A 14,899-nucleotide genomic window follows, 5' to 3' on the forward strand; every position below is an offset into this window, starting at 1 on the left:
TGTGCAAACAGCAGATCACTCCACAAGTATCAACACAATAGAGCTTGGTTCAACAGAAGCAAGCTGCTTTGCATTGGAAAGGAGAATTATTTGACGCCCTTGGCCGATGTTGTAACGTTAAATTACTCTTCATGTAGGCTTGCTTTTCACAGCCAAGGCTACATATGTGCATTGTGTGAGCGTGAGTCCTTTGTTCATATATATGCAAGTTGTTCTATAAAAAATGGAAGTTATAGACAGAGAGGGAGGATGTGTTGTGGTTGGGCAGTGACCCAGATCAGACAGTGAGATCGCTGTCCACTCTGGGGGGGATGCTCGGGGACAGATGTTCTGCTGTTAATGCAGCATGGCGTGTCTCCAAACAATGATACACCTTAAAGTCATGTTTTAGTGATTATTAATACATTTTGTTGCAATTAAAACAGAAACTGATGAAACGTGATGTATCAGTCTTTGTTTATTCCCATGGGTTTGTGGTTGGGAATTTGATCTTAGTATGCGATCGCTGTCTCATTGGTCAGCAAAACAACTAAGGCGAATAAGGAAGGCACATGGCATACTACAGTTGACGCAGTAGTCTGTGTAACACAGTGTTTATATACATTGATTACATTTCTTTCCCACCATCCCCACAGTCATTTTGCTTTAAACAAGGATAGATTTTACAGTTAGAAACCGAATGCGTCGGTTTTGCACAGCAGCAACAGCAGCACAGATCAGCAAGGCTTAGATCTCACTTATCACGTAATGAGAGGAAAGACACACAAAGGGTCCAACAGAATGGCAGGAGGGTAAAATGGTAAGCTTCTCATCGGGTTTGTGTTGTACCTTCTGCCTGAACTAATGTAAACACAGCATCATACTTGCTCTTTACCAGAAAACCCAACAGTGTAGTCACTGATTTATTACAATAAGCAAAGTTTTAGTGTGGATAATAGGGTAATTGAAAAGGTTCTGCTGCACTGCTAAAATGCCAACAAGTTCTTTTAAAGTGCGTGTGTGCGCACTAATCACAGCATTACACAATCAGATGTAAAGCAATGATGTGGCATTTAATGGCTGTGTTTACTTATCCTCACTGCCCTGCTTTAACAATCTAATTGCCACACTATCTGTCCTCTGCAACAGACCACTGAGTTCACTGTGCTTTTTGCCAATTGATTTCATATGTTGCTTTCTTTCTACGCCTCTTCCGTCACCGCCCTCTTGCCTTTTGTCCGTCTTGGTTAATTACTGTGATTGATTTATCGACTGGTATGACGTCCCTCACAGTCCTGTGAAGCTCTGTGTTGTCGCCTCAATCACACTCTCAAAGAAAGATCAAGGGTAAAGGTACATAAATCTGGCAGAAAACAGTGATGTACTCTACATCAATTTCCATACAGCCACCATGCTTCTTTTGATCACACCATAACAAAAAGCCTGTGACGCAAGCTTTGTTCGGTTGTCAGCCCTTGACCCGGGTTGTAAATTAAGGATTCAAAAGGAGTTGTGAGATGAAGCATTAGTGGAAACTGCAGAACAAACAAGTGTGTAAAGCTATTGTTTTTCGCTGGTGTGAGGGATGATGAAAGGCTCAGGGAACAAGAGATTGATTATGGTTTTTACTGTGCTGCTTCTTGGCCTTTCAGTATTAACAGTTCCACAACCCCTCTCCTAATATAAATCATCATATACCATAACTAAGAGGACGGATGACATTAAGAAAAGAGGCAAAAATAGACCCCATGCTCCACTGTCCTCAAGGTCAGAATTAAAAGTTTTGAGGATTAAGTATCAAGAGAAAAACAGTGAAAACAGTCAGATAAGGGGATTATTAACAAATAAATATACTCCAGAAGAGTGGCTACAGGGATATAGACGTGACCTCAGTGTCAAAGCTTTCCCATGAGGAAACACATTTTAATTGTGCAAAAAGTATTTAAAATAAATCGCCCAATCCATTTGCAGGCCCAGGGCGCCCGTGTGCACAACTTCAAATATGTCTCCGAGTACAAGTCATAAGCCATTAGTGCATCTGTGGGACTGTTACAGGCGACAGATTGGATCCCACTGGTGCAGTGCTTAGTAAACACAACTAAAGAGACACCCAGTCAGGGCACCATGATGTGGGCCATTACCTCTAACCTCTGCATGTTCTCAGCTCTCGCTGGGATGGGGGGGTAACACATGGCTAGACTTGCTTACACAGACACACTGCTATCCAGGCTGCTCGCCTCAAGGGACTTACTTTATAGCTTAGACCAAATAATGCCTGTTAAACTGCTGCACCTGCTGTTTATTAACATAAGATAGATGATTAATGACAGTTAATGACGAGTAATAATTACATTGAGTAAAAGCACACTGGAAAGCTTGGAGGGTTGATAGAACAGATTGGCGAGCTTTGGCCCATTTTGTCTAACCTTGCTCTCTGCACTCCACCCCCCCTCCCCCTCCTCTTCAGCTCGTAGCTTGAGCAATGTGACAGAGGGAGTAACAAAGTGTGCAGTGCTGGGGTGAGCCAATCTGCAGCACGGCACCAGGTGTTGGAGATAATGTTCAGCTGGAGCATTTCTTGGCGGGTGGCGCAAAGTTCATCATAACTGAAGTTTTGATGGATGGCACGTTGCAGATTGAGCCCTCAACCAAGTGCTGCTGTTAATAAATCCTGACTCAAAGAAACACACTTAAAAGGGGCCATGGTGGAGAGACTGGAGAAGACAGTTATTGATCCACTGGTCGAGCACAGGCCGATAAGCCAAACTATAGTTTTAGTTGTAAACAGCTGACACTGCAGAAACAAAGAGTGAGGATTGGAAAAACACGCCTTAATGTAATAATCTCAAAGATTTCAGTCACTATCTATCGCAGAATGAGTGATTGAGCCGTTGGCCCACTGATGAAAGCCTTTGCATTTGCAGTATTACAGACTGGGTGTCTGTGACGACATTTGCAGAAAAAAAATCACAGGCGGCGCCCAGTTAGTGACGTGTTTTCCATCACCCAGCAGTGGTTGGTCTGCCAGAGAGGGTAGGCGGAGCTAAGCGGCTGCTTTTCCGGTCTCTACATGTGCTGCGAGTAAACAGTAATCTACTATGGCTGAACAAACAAAGAAAAGATCGATGACTACAGATACAACTTCAAAAGAAACAAATTCAAAACAAAGTCTAAAAAGGAAAGCGACCGTCAACAAGGAAAATCAAGAGTTACAACCGGAGCCAACCGTGGACGCCACACTGTCTGGATATCTGGGAAGTGGGCTCCCACAATTGCCGTTTATTGCCATAGGTGCCGCCAAAGAGAACCAAACTGAAATCTTCGAGATTAGCACGTTTTGATAAGTATTAGACTATTTCAAACTAAAACTGGTATTCCTAGTTTCACAAACAGGCAACTCAAAAGTTTGTTCCATAATCAAATATTGAGGGGAATCCTGAACATCTTATTTCCAAGATTATGTATTCCATACATTTATGTATGGACATATAGAACAGGTCTGAAGGCATCTGCAAGGTGGAGAACAGTGAAAAGTAAAGTGGTAAAAGAGTGTAGAGATCCTGTAGAGGTAAAAATACAGACGTATAAGACAGAGAAAAGAAGACTGGGATGTAGATCCAGCAAGATAAGAGGATGTGAAAGATGCAACAGGTATATATATATATAACCCCCTCACAGCACGATCAGGGGCCTCCTTTTTTCCTTGTTATTGTCTTTGACGTGATGATCCTTGACGTGTGTCACAGCTTCATTACCATCCCTCACATCAGCCGTGAGACACTTCCATCTCCATCGATCTTTATCTACATATGAGCTTCCTCCATTGTAAAGTTTAGAGAAGTATAGTTGTGGGCTTTCTGATTTGCACATCATCCCCACTGCAACAGACATGCCAATCTATGGGAATACATGAGTGAACAGTAACTGGTGTTTGTGAATGCACGAATCAAAAGCAAATCCTCTGTCATGCATTGCACACATGCCTTTGACAGCCTCAAACTCTGAAATCTGTAAAACTCAAGTAAAGACAAAAAACTTTTTCATTGTCGGTAGTTAACTTTGTTTGGATGATTTGTATGTGGGGTTTTATGATGAGAGCACCACTTACATTAACTGACTATAGAATGTATAATGAAACACTTTCGACTTTCATTAGACAATCAGACCAAACAATCCACTCAGATGCTTTATGACACTACACAAAGCAGAGACAGCAAGAAACTGACTGAAAACGAGACACAGGGAGAGGGAGAGAAATGCAAGAAATGGATCTGAGACGTGACCGGAGTGCTGATGTTGTGGTGAATTACCAGTAAAGCTGCAAAGCGAAACGCTTCCTCTACTCCATTAGTCTGTGTTGCGAGAAACAAGCCACAACATGAGATATGGATAAAAATATGTATTAAACATTCACATAGAGAATGTACGCCCACTCCACCATCACACAGTATCTATTTAAAACACATCTATGCAAAGTGGCCCTGCATAATATGCCAATACTCTATTCACTCTCTGAATATACATGCCTTAGAGCCCAAACACACAATAAAGTATGTGTTTAAGCAGGGGGCCATGGGATCACAGGTGGGCAAACATCTATTCTTGTGCTGCCAGGCAAACAATGGTCAGAGGATATTAGTCACTTCCATTCACACTCTCACTGTGACTCTTATATTACAGGAAATACTTAAAAGGAGAGTATATCTGTCAGCCAACAGCTTACTATGGTGAAACACATCAACATACTTACATGGTTGTATGCAAACGCTGACCAAAGTCCAACAATGGATCATCTAAGGTAAGTCATAAGTGCATCCGAGCTGCAGTAAACTCCAACTTAAATCTCATGAGCCCTGACATGAAAAACTTTACCAATCTCTTTGAAAATACAAAAACAAAAGTTGAGGCATTTATCTCCACAAAAATGAAAGACACTCATATTGTTGCAACTCCCATCGGAAACCAGAGAAAACAGCCCCTGGACTTAAAAAGCTGTTCGGAAGACCGTTCACTCTCTCTCAGGTGAGTCAACCTAACAGCCAATCAATATATATCCAGCGTTCTGTACTCTCCTCCAACAATCCTTCATCTGTTTCTGTCTCACTCACACAGTCATACAGACATGCTCCCTCCTCGGGTCAGGACGAGATGACACATCGCACTGCTGGAGTAACCCATGTGCTTGCTAAACGCCAGTGTCTCAGGTCCATAGGGTAAAGGGTTAAAAGAGGGGATGGGAGGCTACCTAGAGGGATCAAAACTCACCACGCTCTCAGATCTCCTAACAGGAAGAAATAAGTTGCGTTTACCAAGGGAGCTTTGTGTTGTCAGCAAGGTATGCATGAGAAAGAGGAGAAGAAAGATAACCCTCATGGGAAACGGAGTTTGAAAAAGTTACCGGAATGAAAAAAAAAGTTTTGTTTGGGAACACTTTCTGTAAAATGGTGCAATCACTGAACTGTGATGCACCATTTTTTTCTAAAGAGGGCCATCTTTTTTTGTAGAACCAAGGGAGTATTGCCAATATTCAGAGTGCTTTTGACTCTAGATTCAGTAACTTAATATTATTAAAGTATTTACAGTACCCAAGGTGCTGCAAGAGTTGCTTTCAACACCTCCAGGGAGCACTACCAGTAGATGAAAATGTATCATGGTGCTTTGCAAAACAATTGTACGCCAAAGAAAATTACATGTCAAATAGCTGCGAGTTCCACTTAGTAGCAAGCAGGCGAATGGGCACCTAGCGATTGGAGAGCATCAGGCGTTATTTACATTGTCTCAAAGTGGATGATGATGGGGAAGGAAATCAATATGGATGCAAACTGTGTAATGGTAGAGAAATGTGTTCCCCTGGGCAAAGGCAACACTGAAGAAGTCCCTTCAGGGTAATACAGAGGAGGTGGAATTCAGTAGCAGTTTTTACCAGCCCCTTCCCGCTGCCACATTCGATCCACATGCACATCTTGGCTCCCTAAGTGTTCAAGGCTGTCTTCTCCGACCGCCTCATCAGAATGCTAACTCTGCAGGGCCGCCAATCAAAAGACTGCATGCGATGGCAATAAAGAATGTATGGGAGCAAGATTGGATTCATGTGCGTGATGTTCTTGATGGTTAGTGATGATGCTTTTTCTCTTACTCTCCAAACACACACAGTCACACACACAAGGTAACAGGAAGCATGCAAACTTAACCTGCTCACGTTTCAGCTGTTGTGAATCAATCAGGGAAGCATGGTTTTGACCCTGATCCCAGGCCTCTCTTTTCCTATTGGATCACTCATCCTGTCCATCAGGCATCAATCAATACTCCTCCAAGAACCTACTGTCTGAATTACGTAGCCAGTGGGCTGCCAACACTATACTCACTCAATCAATATAAAATCATAAAGGATATCAACACTTCTATTTTTGACATTTTGACAAAACAAGAATCCAGGTGTTAAGTTACAAGCCTTTCCATACAGACAGTAACGCGTATTTCCTCTCCAGTCAGCTTAATGAAAGAATGATTTGATGATAGTAAACACTACTTCTCAGTTGTTACCAGACCTGAAATTGGAAAACACTTAAACTTAGTGATAATCTTGAAGATTTTCATTTAAATAAACGTCTGTTAAGTCACTATCTATCGCCGAATGAGGGAATACAATGGTGATTGAGCCTATGGCCCACTGATGAAAGCCTTTGCATCTGCAGTATATAGCCCAGTATGATTATGGACCAGGTGTCTGCGGCGACATTCGTGGAAAAAAAATCACAAGCAGTGCCCAGTTAGTGACCTCCACCAAGCAGACGTTGGCCTGCCAGAGAGGGTAGGCGGAGCTAAGCAGCTGCTTTTCCGGTCTCTGCAAGTGTTAAACTGTAACCTGCTATGGCTGAACAAACACCTACAAAAAGAGTAACCTGCAATCACCGTTTATCGCCATTAGAGGCGCCACAGAGAACAAAACTGAAATCTTCAACATCTTTAACCATAACTTATTCCTGTAAAAACTATTTAAAATGTGTGTATTTATATCACAGTCCAGTCCAATTATCCGACATGGTGAGAGAGAAAGAGACAGCACAGTCTTCTTGCCCTACTGAGTGGAGGGCTCACTGAGCCATGCACTGATAGGATGTGTGCTTTAGGTCAGAACCATCATAGCGCTCTGCCTGCCCTCTCTAATTATCCACCAGCTGGGAGGTCAGATTCCCTCCAGCCATCTATCTAGTTCCTCACTTCCACATGCATCCTCTCCTCCAAAGGTCCTGACCTTCTCTCCGCTGCTCTCCGCTGCTCTCCTCTGGTGTCTGCTGATTCTTACTGTTTGACCCTGTCACTCCCCTTGTCTGTCCTTTCTCCTCCCTGCTAACTCTAAAATTATAGATGCCCAACCGCTTAGAGACCTCAGAGATAAAGTTATTTTGTTGAAAAAGGCACATTAGCTTTTGTGTTTTGGAGAAAACAGCCAGGACTTTTGAAGTCAACGCTTTGTTTGTAAAACCCAAGCCAGCATGACAAGAAAAAACTGAAACAATAGAGGCAAGCCAGCATGTCTGCAACGTGTCCTCTGTCCCCTGCGCTGCCTTTTCCTTGCAATGTGCATGATCAACTGTGACTTGCACTTTGCAACACTTGCCAATAGCCTTCCTCACACTTCTCTCGGCACTTTCTTCCCACTGTTTCCCCCTGCTCTTTAAGACAGTGCAGCCATGCCGCAGGTGCGCCACAGTAGGCGCCCCGGGCAACAATCTTTACAAAGACGACAGCCTCAGTAGAGATTTAAGCTCCCCACATGACAACAAAGCGCAAATCAAAGTTTAGGACAAGAAGCTGATGACAAATCGTAAAATGTGCTAGAGAAGCACAGTCAGGCTGCCGTCTGTGGGAGTCTGGGAAGCCATCAACTCTCAGTTGGCAAAGCAGAGATTCAAAGAGACTTTAATATCAGGCTACATGACACAATTCTCAGTTTTAAGACTGGTCAGAGTCAATCAAAATCTTGTTGATGTTTTTGCTGAACTAGAGTGAATGAGACACAAGTCTGAAGGAGCCATCACGCTGGAAAATGACTTCTCGTATACTCTTTATGAACCTGTTTCCTCTATCAACAGTGTGTCCCTCTGTCCTTCTCTGTGTGTGTCTGTGTTTCAAGTGTTTAATAGCTCAGGCAGTGCTACCCCTTGTTCCCTTCCTGCCAACTGCCTGTGGCTGTAACTTCAAAGTCCCCTCTGTCTTCTCTTGTTTATCAGAACTGCCTTACTCCTACATGATCCTGAAACTGAACCTGTTTTTTTTATATGCTGTTCTAACAAAGAAAATGCTGTGGATGTTTCTGAAGTACGACAGGTGTATCCATCCATCTGCATTACATAGATTTTTTTCATACTAATGTTAGCATCATGACTGAGGGAGAACCTAAGTATCAGGGAGAGTGTGAAAAGAGTACATCTGTTTGTACAGGTTCTTAGAGTGCCAGCACAAATATATGTAAGCCTGACTGCAAGTGTGAATTCATATGTGCACATGTCCATTTGTTCCCATACGGGCTCGACTGTGCGTGTGTGTGTGTGTGTGTGCGTGCAAGTGTGGGTGAATAACACTATACGGCTGGTGGTGGTAATCGAGCCCACTAATTACTTCCTGAGCTGAGAGAGTTGTCAGAGAGAGGAGGAGCTGCCACAGATGGTGAGAGACCCACACTGACACCAGGATATCCTACCTCTTCATCATTAGAGCTGAGCATGTGTGTTTGTGTGAGACGGAGTAATTGATAGAACGAGTGAGAATGTGTGACCAAGATTGAGTGATCAAATTACACTTTAAAACCACAGTCCATATGATACACCTCAAAAAGGAGAAAATCAATGAACTGCATATCAAATACACTGTTTTACCCTCTGTTCACCATTTTGTTTTCAAAAGATACTTCAAGTAGCACTCCATATTTGATAACCCTGATGTTTGAATCAATTCTGGTTCCTCTATTTTCCTCCTGAGATATCTCAGGCATCTGGCTCTCCTGCATCTACCCATCAACCGACTTTACTTAATCCAGCTCTTTCCTTCATGTGCGAAAAAGTGCCTGTGGGCAGGCGGCTTCCCTTCCTCTCCCTAGCTGAGCTCGCTCTCCAGACAAAACGCTGCAGGCTGAGTACTCACCACTGTGAAGAGCCCTCTGTGCCGCTGACCTCCAGCAGGTCATAGTCGTCCTCCAACTGAAAGTCAGAGAAAACCAGGGCAATGGTGTCTCCTGGCTCGGCCAGCACAGTCCAGGTGCAGTCAGCGTTGTTGTTGTACTCAGCTGGGTAATTGGGAGTGGTGATGACTCCGCTCTGGCCCCGCAGCGTCCCGCCACACCCATCATCCGCTGCAGGGAGCACAGGAGGAAGAAAGTTGTTAATGTGTAGATATAAACAAAGGTAATCACAAACTTGATGTACAGAAATAATTAAAGTTAGGGAGAAAAAAAAGGGAAGGAAAGGTAAACATACACAAATGGTTTTGTGATAATTACAGTAAAATTCTGTGTATAAGACGCACTTTTAATACATTTTTTTCTTCACCTAAAAAGTGGGCTGCGTCCTATATACCAGTATAAAATGTAGAGAGAGGTATGTTATTGTGTTATGATATTTTACCAAGACAACGGCGCTATAATCTAGCTAAAGCTGTCGGTTGGTAAGTGTGACATCACATCTCCATATTAAACTGTCTAGGTCCGAGCCGCTACAACATCTCCTATTAACAATATGCCACAGTGCTGTTGTGTGTTTTCCTCGCTGCATTAAGCGAGGAAAATGCTAACGCTTCATCACGGACATGCACCGACAAGATCGCCATTGCAGCCACCACCCTTACGACAATGAACGTTACCGTAGGCTGCCAGCTACCGCTAGCTACAGCACCGGTAGTTACTAGGATTGCAAACTCGAAATGGCGAAAACAGGTGGTAGGCTGTAATTTGTGTGTGTTTTCAATGTGTTTTAAATTAAATCAAATTGAAATAGTGTTGAAATAACTTGTATAAACGTTTTTTAATAATAAATAGCTGTTGCTGTCCTTCCCAATTCATTATTATAAGCCTTTCATCATGACTTTGCTGTTCTTGCTAATTTTTACAACACTTTTGAACCATTATTACTGGCATTGTAACCACAAGTATGTATTATCTGTTGTTGTCGTTGTTGTTGATGATGTAGCAAGGACGTATGTTGTTGTTGCTCTCTTTGCCCGTCTCTATCCTGCATCTCCTTCTATCCCACTAGTCGAGGCAGACGGCAACATGAGCCTGGTTCTGCTCGAGTTTTCTGCTCATGGTGGATTCATGTTGGGTCTCTCTCTAGATGACATGAAGAGGATGGTCAAGACCTCCTTTTCTTAAGTGTCTTGAGATAACTTTGGTTATGATTTGGCGCTAGACAAATAAAATTTGATTGATAGCCAACTATAGAAAACCTTTTTCCCTCCAGGATATCCAAAAAACAGACCTTCTTATATTCCAGTGCGACTTATACTAGGTGTTACGGTATGTACCACCACAACAATTGTTCATAATTAAAGGGAAAAAGTACATTACATGGCCAAATGAAGGTATTCCCTACATACATGAAAAGAATAGACCTAATTACAGATACTAATTAGGTTAATAATTGTCAAGCTGCTAAACTGCTTAAGAAACACATTTCCATGACAGAGATGCTGATGACTGATAATACTGATGAGGAAGACGCAATGATTCAGCAACAAAAGTCTTCTAAACTGTGTCACAAAGGCTTCATTTATTGTTAACTTTCAGGGGGAACTTTTGCCTGAAACCTTGTTTGCTTTTTAGCATTTTTTAAAAATATATAAATATATGTTTGTTTAGTTTTCTTCTCTGGTCGCAAATTATCTTCTTGCCACGAGCCAAAGAGCAGATTTTTAAATTCATGAAAATGTACAATGAGTTACAGCATATTGTTCCTTTGTCTGCTATTTTAGCCACAGGCCAGAAGAGACACCAGTTATAGGATTGCAAAACCCCCTACAGTGCTACTGACTTTTACAGTCAGCAGAGAGCAGGGAAGAGTGTGTGATGCAATCTAATGCAACATATGAGGGAGGAGGGGGCTGATTAAATTCTGATTAATTCAGATTTGTGTTAATCAAAGCATCTCTTCCCTCCTTAAGACTGCTGTAAGGAGACCATTAAATAACAAAGCATGCATTTAATGTGTTGCCAGGATAATTCCCCTGCCCAGATTCTGATATGTTCATTACAGCTTGAACAGAGGGAACACATCAAAATAAGCTCTGACTGACACTTCCACACTATTACTCTTCATAATATTATACGTGTGCTTCTCTGTCGGGGTGGTATATGATTCATTAGTAGGCCACCAGCTAGCTGTGCGCGATGTTTCAAGGAGGGGAGGAGGAGCTCAGAGGCATCAGGCCCCGTCTATCATCCATCCTACCTGTCACCACGGCAACCCCCCCGAGGGAGGGCAAGGGAGTGTACGGACGAGCGGAAACTTGTGAGGTGTGAACTTGAATAGGAGGGAAACCACGACAGAAGGGCGAGAAGAAGGAGATGAGGAGGATGACAGGTGACAAGCGAGGATGGGAGGGAGAGGAGTGCAGAGGGAGGGTGGACAATAAAGAAAGAGAGAGATGGCAACAGGGGTGACAGGTGATTGTTGCAGTGGGAGTGACAGGAAGTAGACGGCAGACAGAAGAAAGGATGAGGAAGTGCATTGATATTCCACACAAGACGGTTTCTTCACACTTGAGGGGAAGTCTCTGACTCCAAACTCTCCCCTTCACCTTGACTCCCTCCGTCGCTCTCTCCATTTGTGGCAGATGCAAGTGCTCTACGACGATGGAAGACTAAAAATGATGTACCATACAGCGAATGAAACCAAATAACTGTTGAACAGCTCAATATGTGAGGTGTGCAGAAGCTTATTACATTTTTTCCCCTCAGTCAATTGTAGATGTCAGGATGCTTCCCATGGTTGAACAGGACATATTTTCAGGCTGTCACTTAGGATGTCATGGTTAGGCTGTCATGGTAACCAAGATATGGGCAGTGCATGCAAGGTTTAATGCATTCATGCTTAATATAAATCAAAAATGCATGTTTATATCCACAAAAGACGCGAATGACAAAAGCTAGAAAACTATATTTAGGGTTTTATATGGGCCAACTAAATATGACACAACACTTCTAAAATTCATATATACACATCAAAGACAAATAGATCCCTGTGCGATTTTGTACATTTAAGCAGTGACATTTAGACCTTGTCAGAAGTGAACCTTTTTCTGGAAAGATATGCAGAGGAGGGGGAGGTACACTTGTGAAAGAGCAGAGAAAAAAAGGGACGGTGTAGACTGTGAGCAGGTTTAGGCAAGGAGAGAGTGTCAGAAACTGAATAAAAGAGTGATGTTAAATCACTTATAAGTATACTCAGGGGATTATGGCTGAGAGGACAAATTGATGAGCATAAGACGGGGAATGTAAAACATTATCTGTGCCATCAATGGCTGGCTATCATCTGAGGCCCGACAGCGCTGGCACGTTTGCCCTCTTCCAAGTCCAGAACAGTGACCGTGCCAAATTGTTCTCTCCCACTCCCACAGTACAGCTAGAGTTGTGCTTTTACACATATGGGCAGGCTCTGTAATTGGAGTGACTAACAATACTTATGAGAGAGCACTCAGGTGTACACGCTGACTTTTATGTGGCACTGGGAGACCTCAATTAATTCACAGGGGAAATTGCCGGTTTCTAAAACTTGTTGGCGTGTAATTTCTGCTGAAAAGGTAGCATAATCACATCCTTTAGTGCTTGAGCAATTTTTGCAGGAGCCTGGGCGGGCATAAAGGAGGAGAATGAAAAGAGACTTGGGTCTCAACAGAAAATTGTGGTTGAATTATGGAGCAAAGAAAGAGGGAAGATGGCACTTACTTACATACACTGTCAGAAAAAGAGATTACGAAATGCACAAACAATCATTTCTGGGGTACAGGCATGTGCATGTGTCTGCATGTGATTGGGTGGGTGTGGACTGTGCTGGCGCATGCCACCCAGCCATGTGTGCTCCTATGTGGGCTTCCTGACTCCCGGCCTGGTTACAGATGGCACAGTATCTCAGCGTCCCGCTCAGCAGGCACACTGACACAAACCATTGGCCACATGGACACACAGGCACAGCAAATGGACCAAAAAAAAAAAGACAAGCAAACTCTTCTGTGTATGACATGCATTCATTTTAGCTTTGTATGAACTCACTTTTGTAAAAAGTGAAAATTATGCACAATAGCATCGCAGTTGCCTACAGTGAAACATTTTCCAGAAGTGTGTCAGGATGGGTCAGACTACGCGAACTGGCAGGTGTCGCTGCCGCAGGGGTGCTCGCTAACTGTGAGGGAAGGACAACTGGCACAAGCACCTGACTGGGAGCGAACACATGAGGTCCTGTCATGGTAAATAAGAGATCAGTATAACCACTGAAATACTCGTCAGGTCGTGTGGGGGTATGGGTAATTTATGTGGGTGTGTGTATGTGGGCAGGAGGAAAGGTTTTATTAATAGGTGGATAAAAAAAAATACTGTATTCGAAATTAATCATGTAAGGTCGACGCTGTCATCTACAGGAAGATGATTTTAGCACAACGGCTTTAAAAGTTTTTAGAAAGTAAATGTGTTGCGTTATGTTGACTTTCATATTTTAAAGTAAAAAAAGCGAGTAAAAAAACAGGACTACCACACATACACACACAAATAAATAATATTTTGGGGAAGTAAACCTTTATGAAACTACATTAGTCATTCTAGCAAATATTTATCAAACTTATTTATCTGTGTCATATCTATCTGCTCACTCATATTAATTGAATTTGATTACATGCGATAAAATGTTTGCTTTGTGTGCCTCTCTTAGAGACAGTTTTTCACTGTTCCTCCTACATACCTCTGCAGTAAGGGAGAGGGAAATCCCATGCGGCAGTTCCCGCTGAAGTGGCGAGGCAGGACAGGGTGGTGTGACCCTCCAGCACATAGCCCTGGCTGCAGCTGTAGCGGATTTTGTCTCCGATGTTGAACGTGGAGCCCTGCTGTAGGCCGTTAAGTAGCTGTCCAGGATTACCACAAGTGTAGCTGGGCAGAGCTGCAGAGAGAGAGGGGGGAGAGAGGACATCATGCCTCATGTCAGTACTGTCAAATGCCAGAAAACAAGGGAAAAGCAGAAAGAGAGTCTGGTGACAGATAACACACACACACACACACACACACACACACACACAGACATCTGCTTACGACAACATATCTGACACGAGCTATTACTTAGTTCAAACATAAACTAATAAAACCTTTTCCTGGGTACTGTGAAAGCACAAGTGCTGATCCCTGAACAGTAATAGGTTATTGTAATCAGCAAGGGCTATAATAGTGACATGTTAGATTAACTAAATTAAATATGCATCAACCCTGAAGTATATTTATATTTTATATTTTTCCACCAAAGTGTTGGATATAACCATCGTGGCCACTGTCAATCATGAATGTGTTCATCATCAAGGCTTGCCCGGTCATGTATTTGCATGCAAATAAGTGAGCCCAGTATTGACAGAACCTTGTCTAATGTGTGTTATTATGCAAATCAAGTTCAAAGGAAGTTCAGCCAATCTCTTGCTCCTGAACTTCTTGCTCCAGTGTTGCAGTAAAAGACGTGATTGTAGCTTCTGTTCCCCTTGATGACATACAGCAGAGCAGCATAACATACAGCACATCCGCTACTACTCAGGCGTGTAGTGGCTGGATTGTATTTAATATTTCTGCATTTCAAACAATAAAGCCCTGAAGTATGAATAAAGCTGCCATGACCAAACATGCATTATACACACATGTGGTCATCCAGCTTACAGTCCCAGTCACACACTCCCACACAGT

General features: G+C 42.8%; 1 protein-coding gene across 1 annotated transcript in view; it reads right to left on the reverse strand.

Annotated features, from left to right (window-relative positions):
• csmd2 (CUB and Sushi multiple domains 2) overlaps positions 1-14,899 on the reverse strand; it is a 253,256-nt gene that overhangs the window by 163,096 nt on the left and 75,261 nt on the right. The window contains exons 4-5 of the mRNA XM_069682020.1: positions 13,923-14,117; positions 9,124-9,331 (exon numbers count right to left, since the gene is read on the reverse strand). Of these exons, the coding sequence (XP_069538121.1) occupies positions 9,124-9,331; positions 13,923-14,117 (403 nt within the window). The remainder of the gene's footprint in view (positions 1-9,123; positions 9,332-13,922; positions 14,118-14,899) is intronic.

This window comes from Semicossyphus pulcher, unplaced genomic scaffold (assembly GCF_022749685.1).
Source record: "Semicossyphus pulcher isolate SPU_LCO1_2020_fin unplaced genomic scaffold, fSemPul1.0.p SCAF_5, whole genome shotgun sequence".
NCBI lineage: Eukaryota > Metazoa > Chordata > Actinopteri > Labriformes > Labridae > Semicossyphus > Semicossyphus pulcher.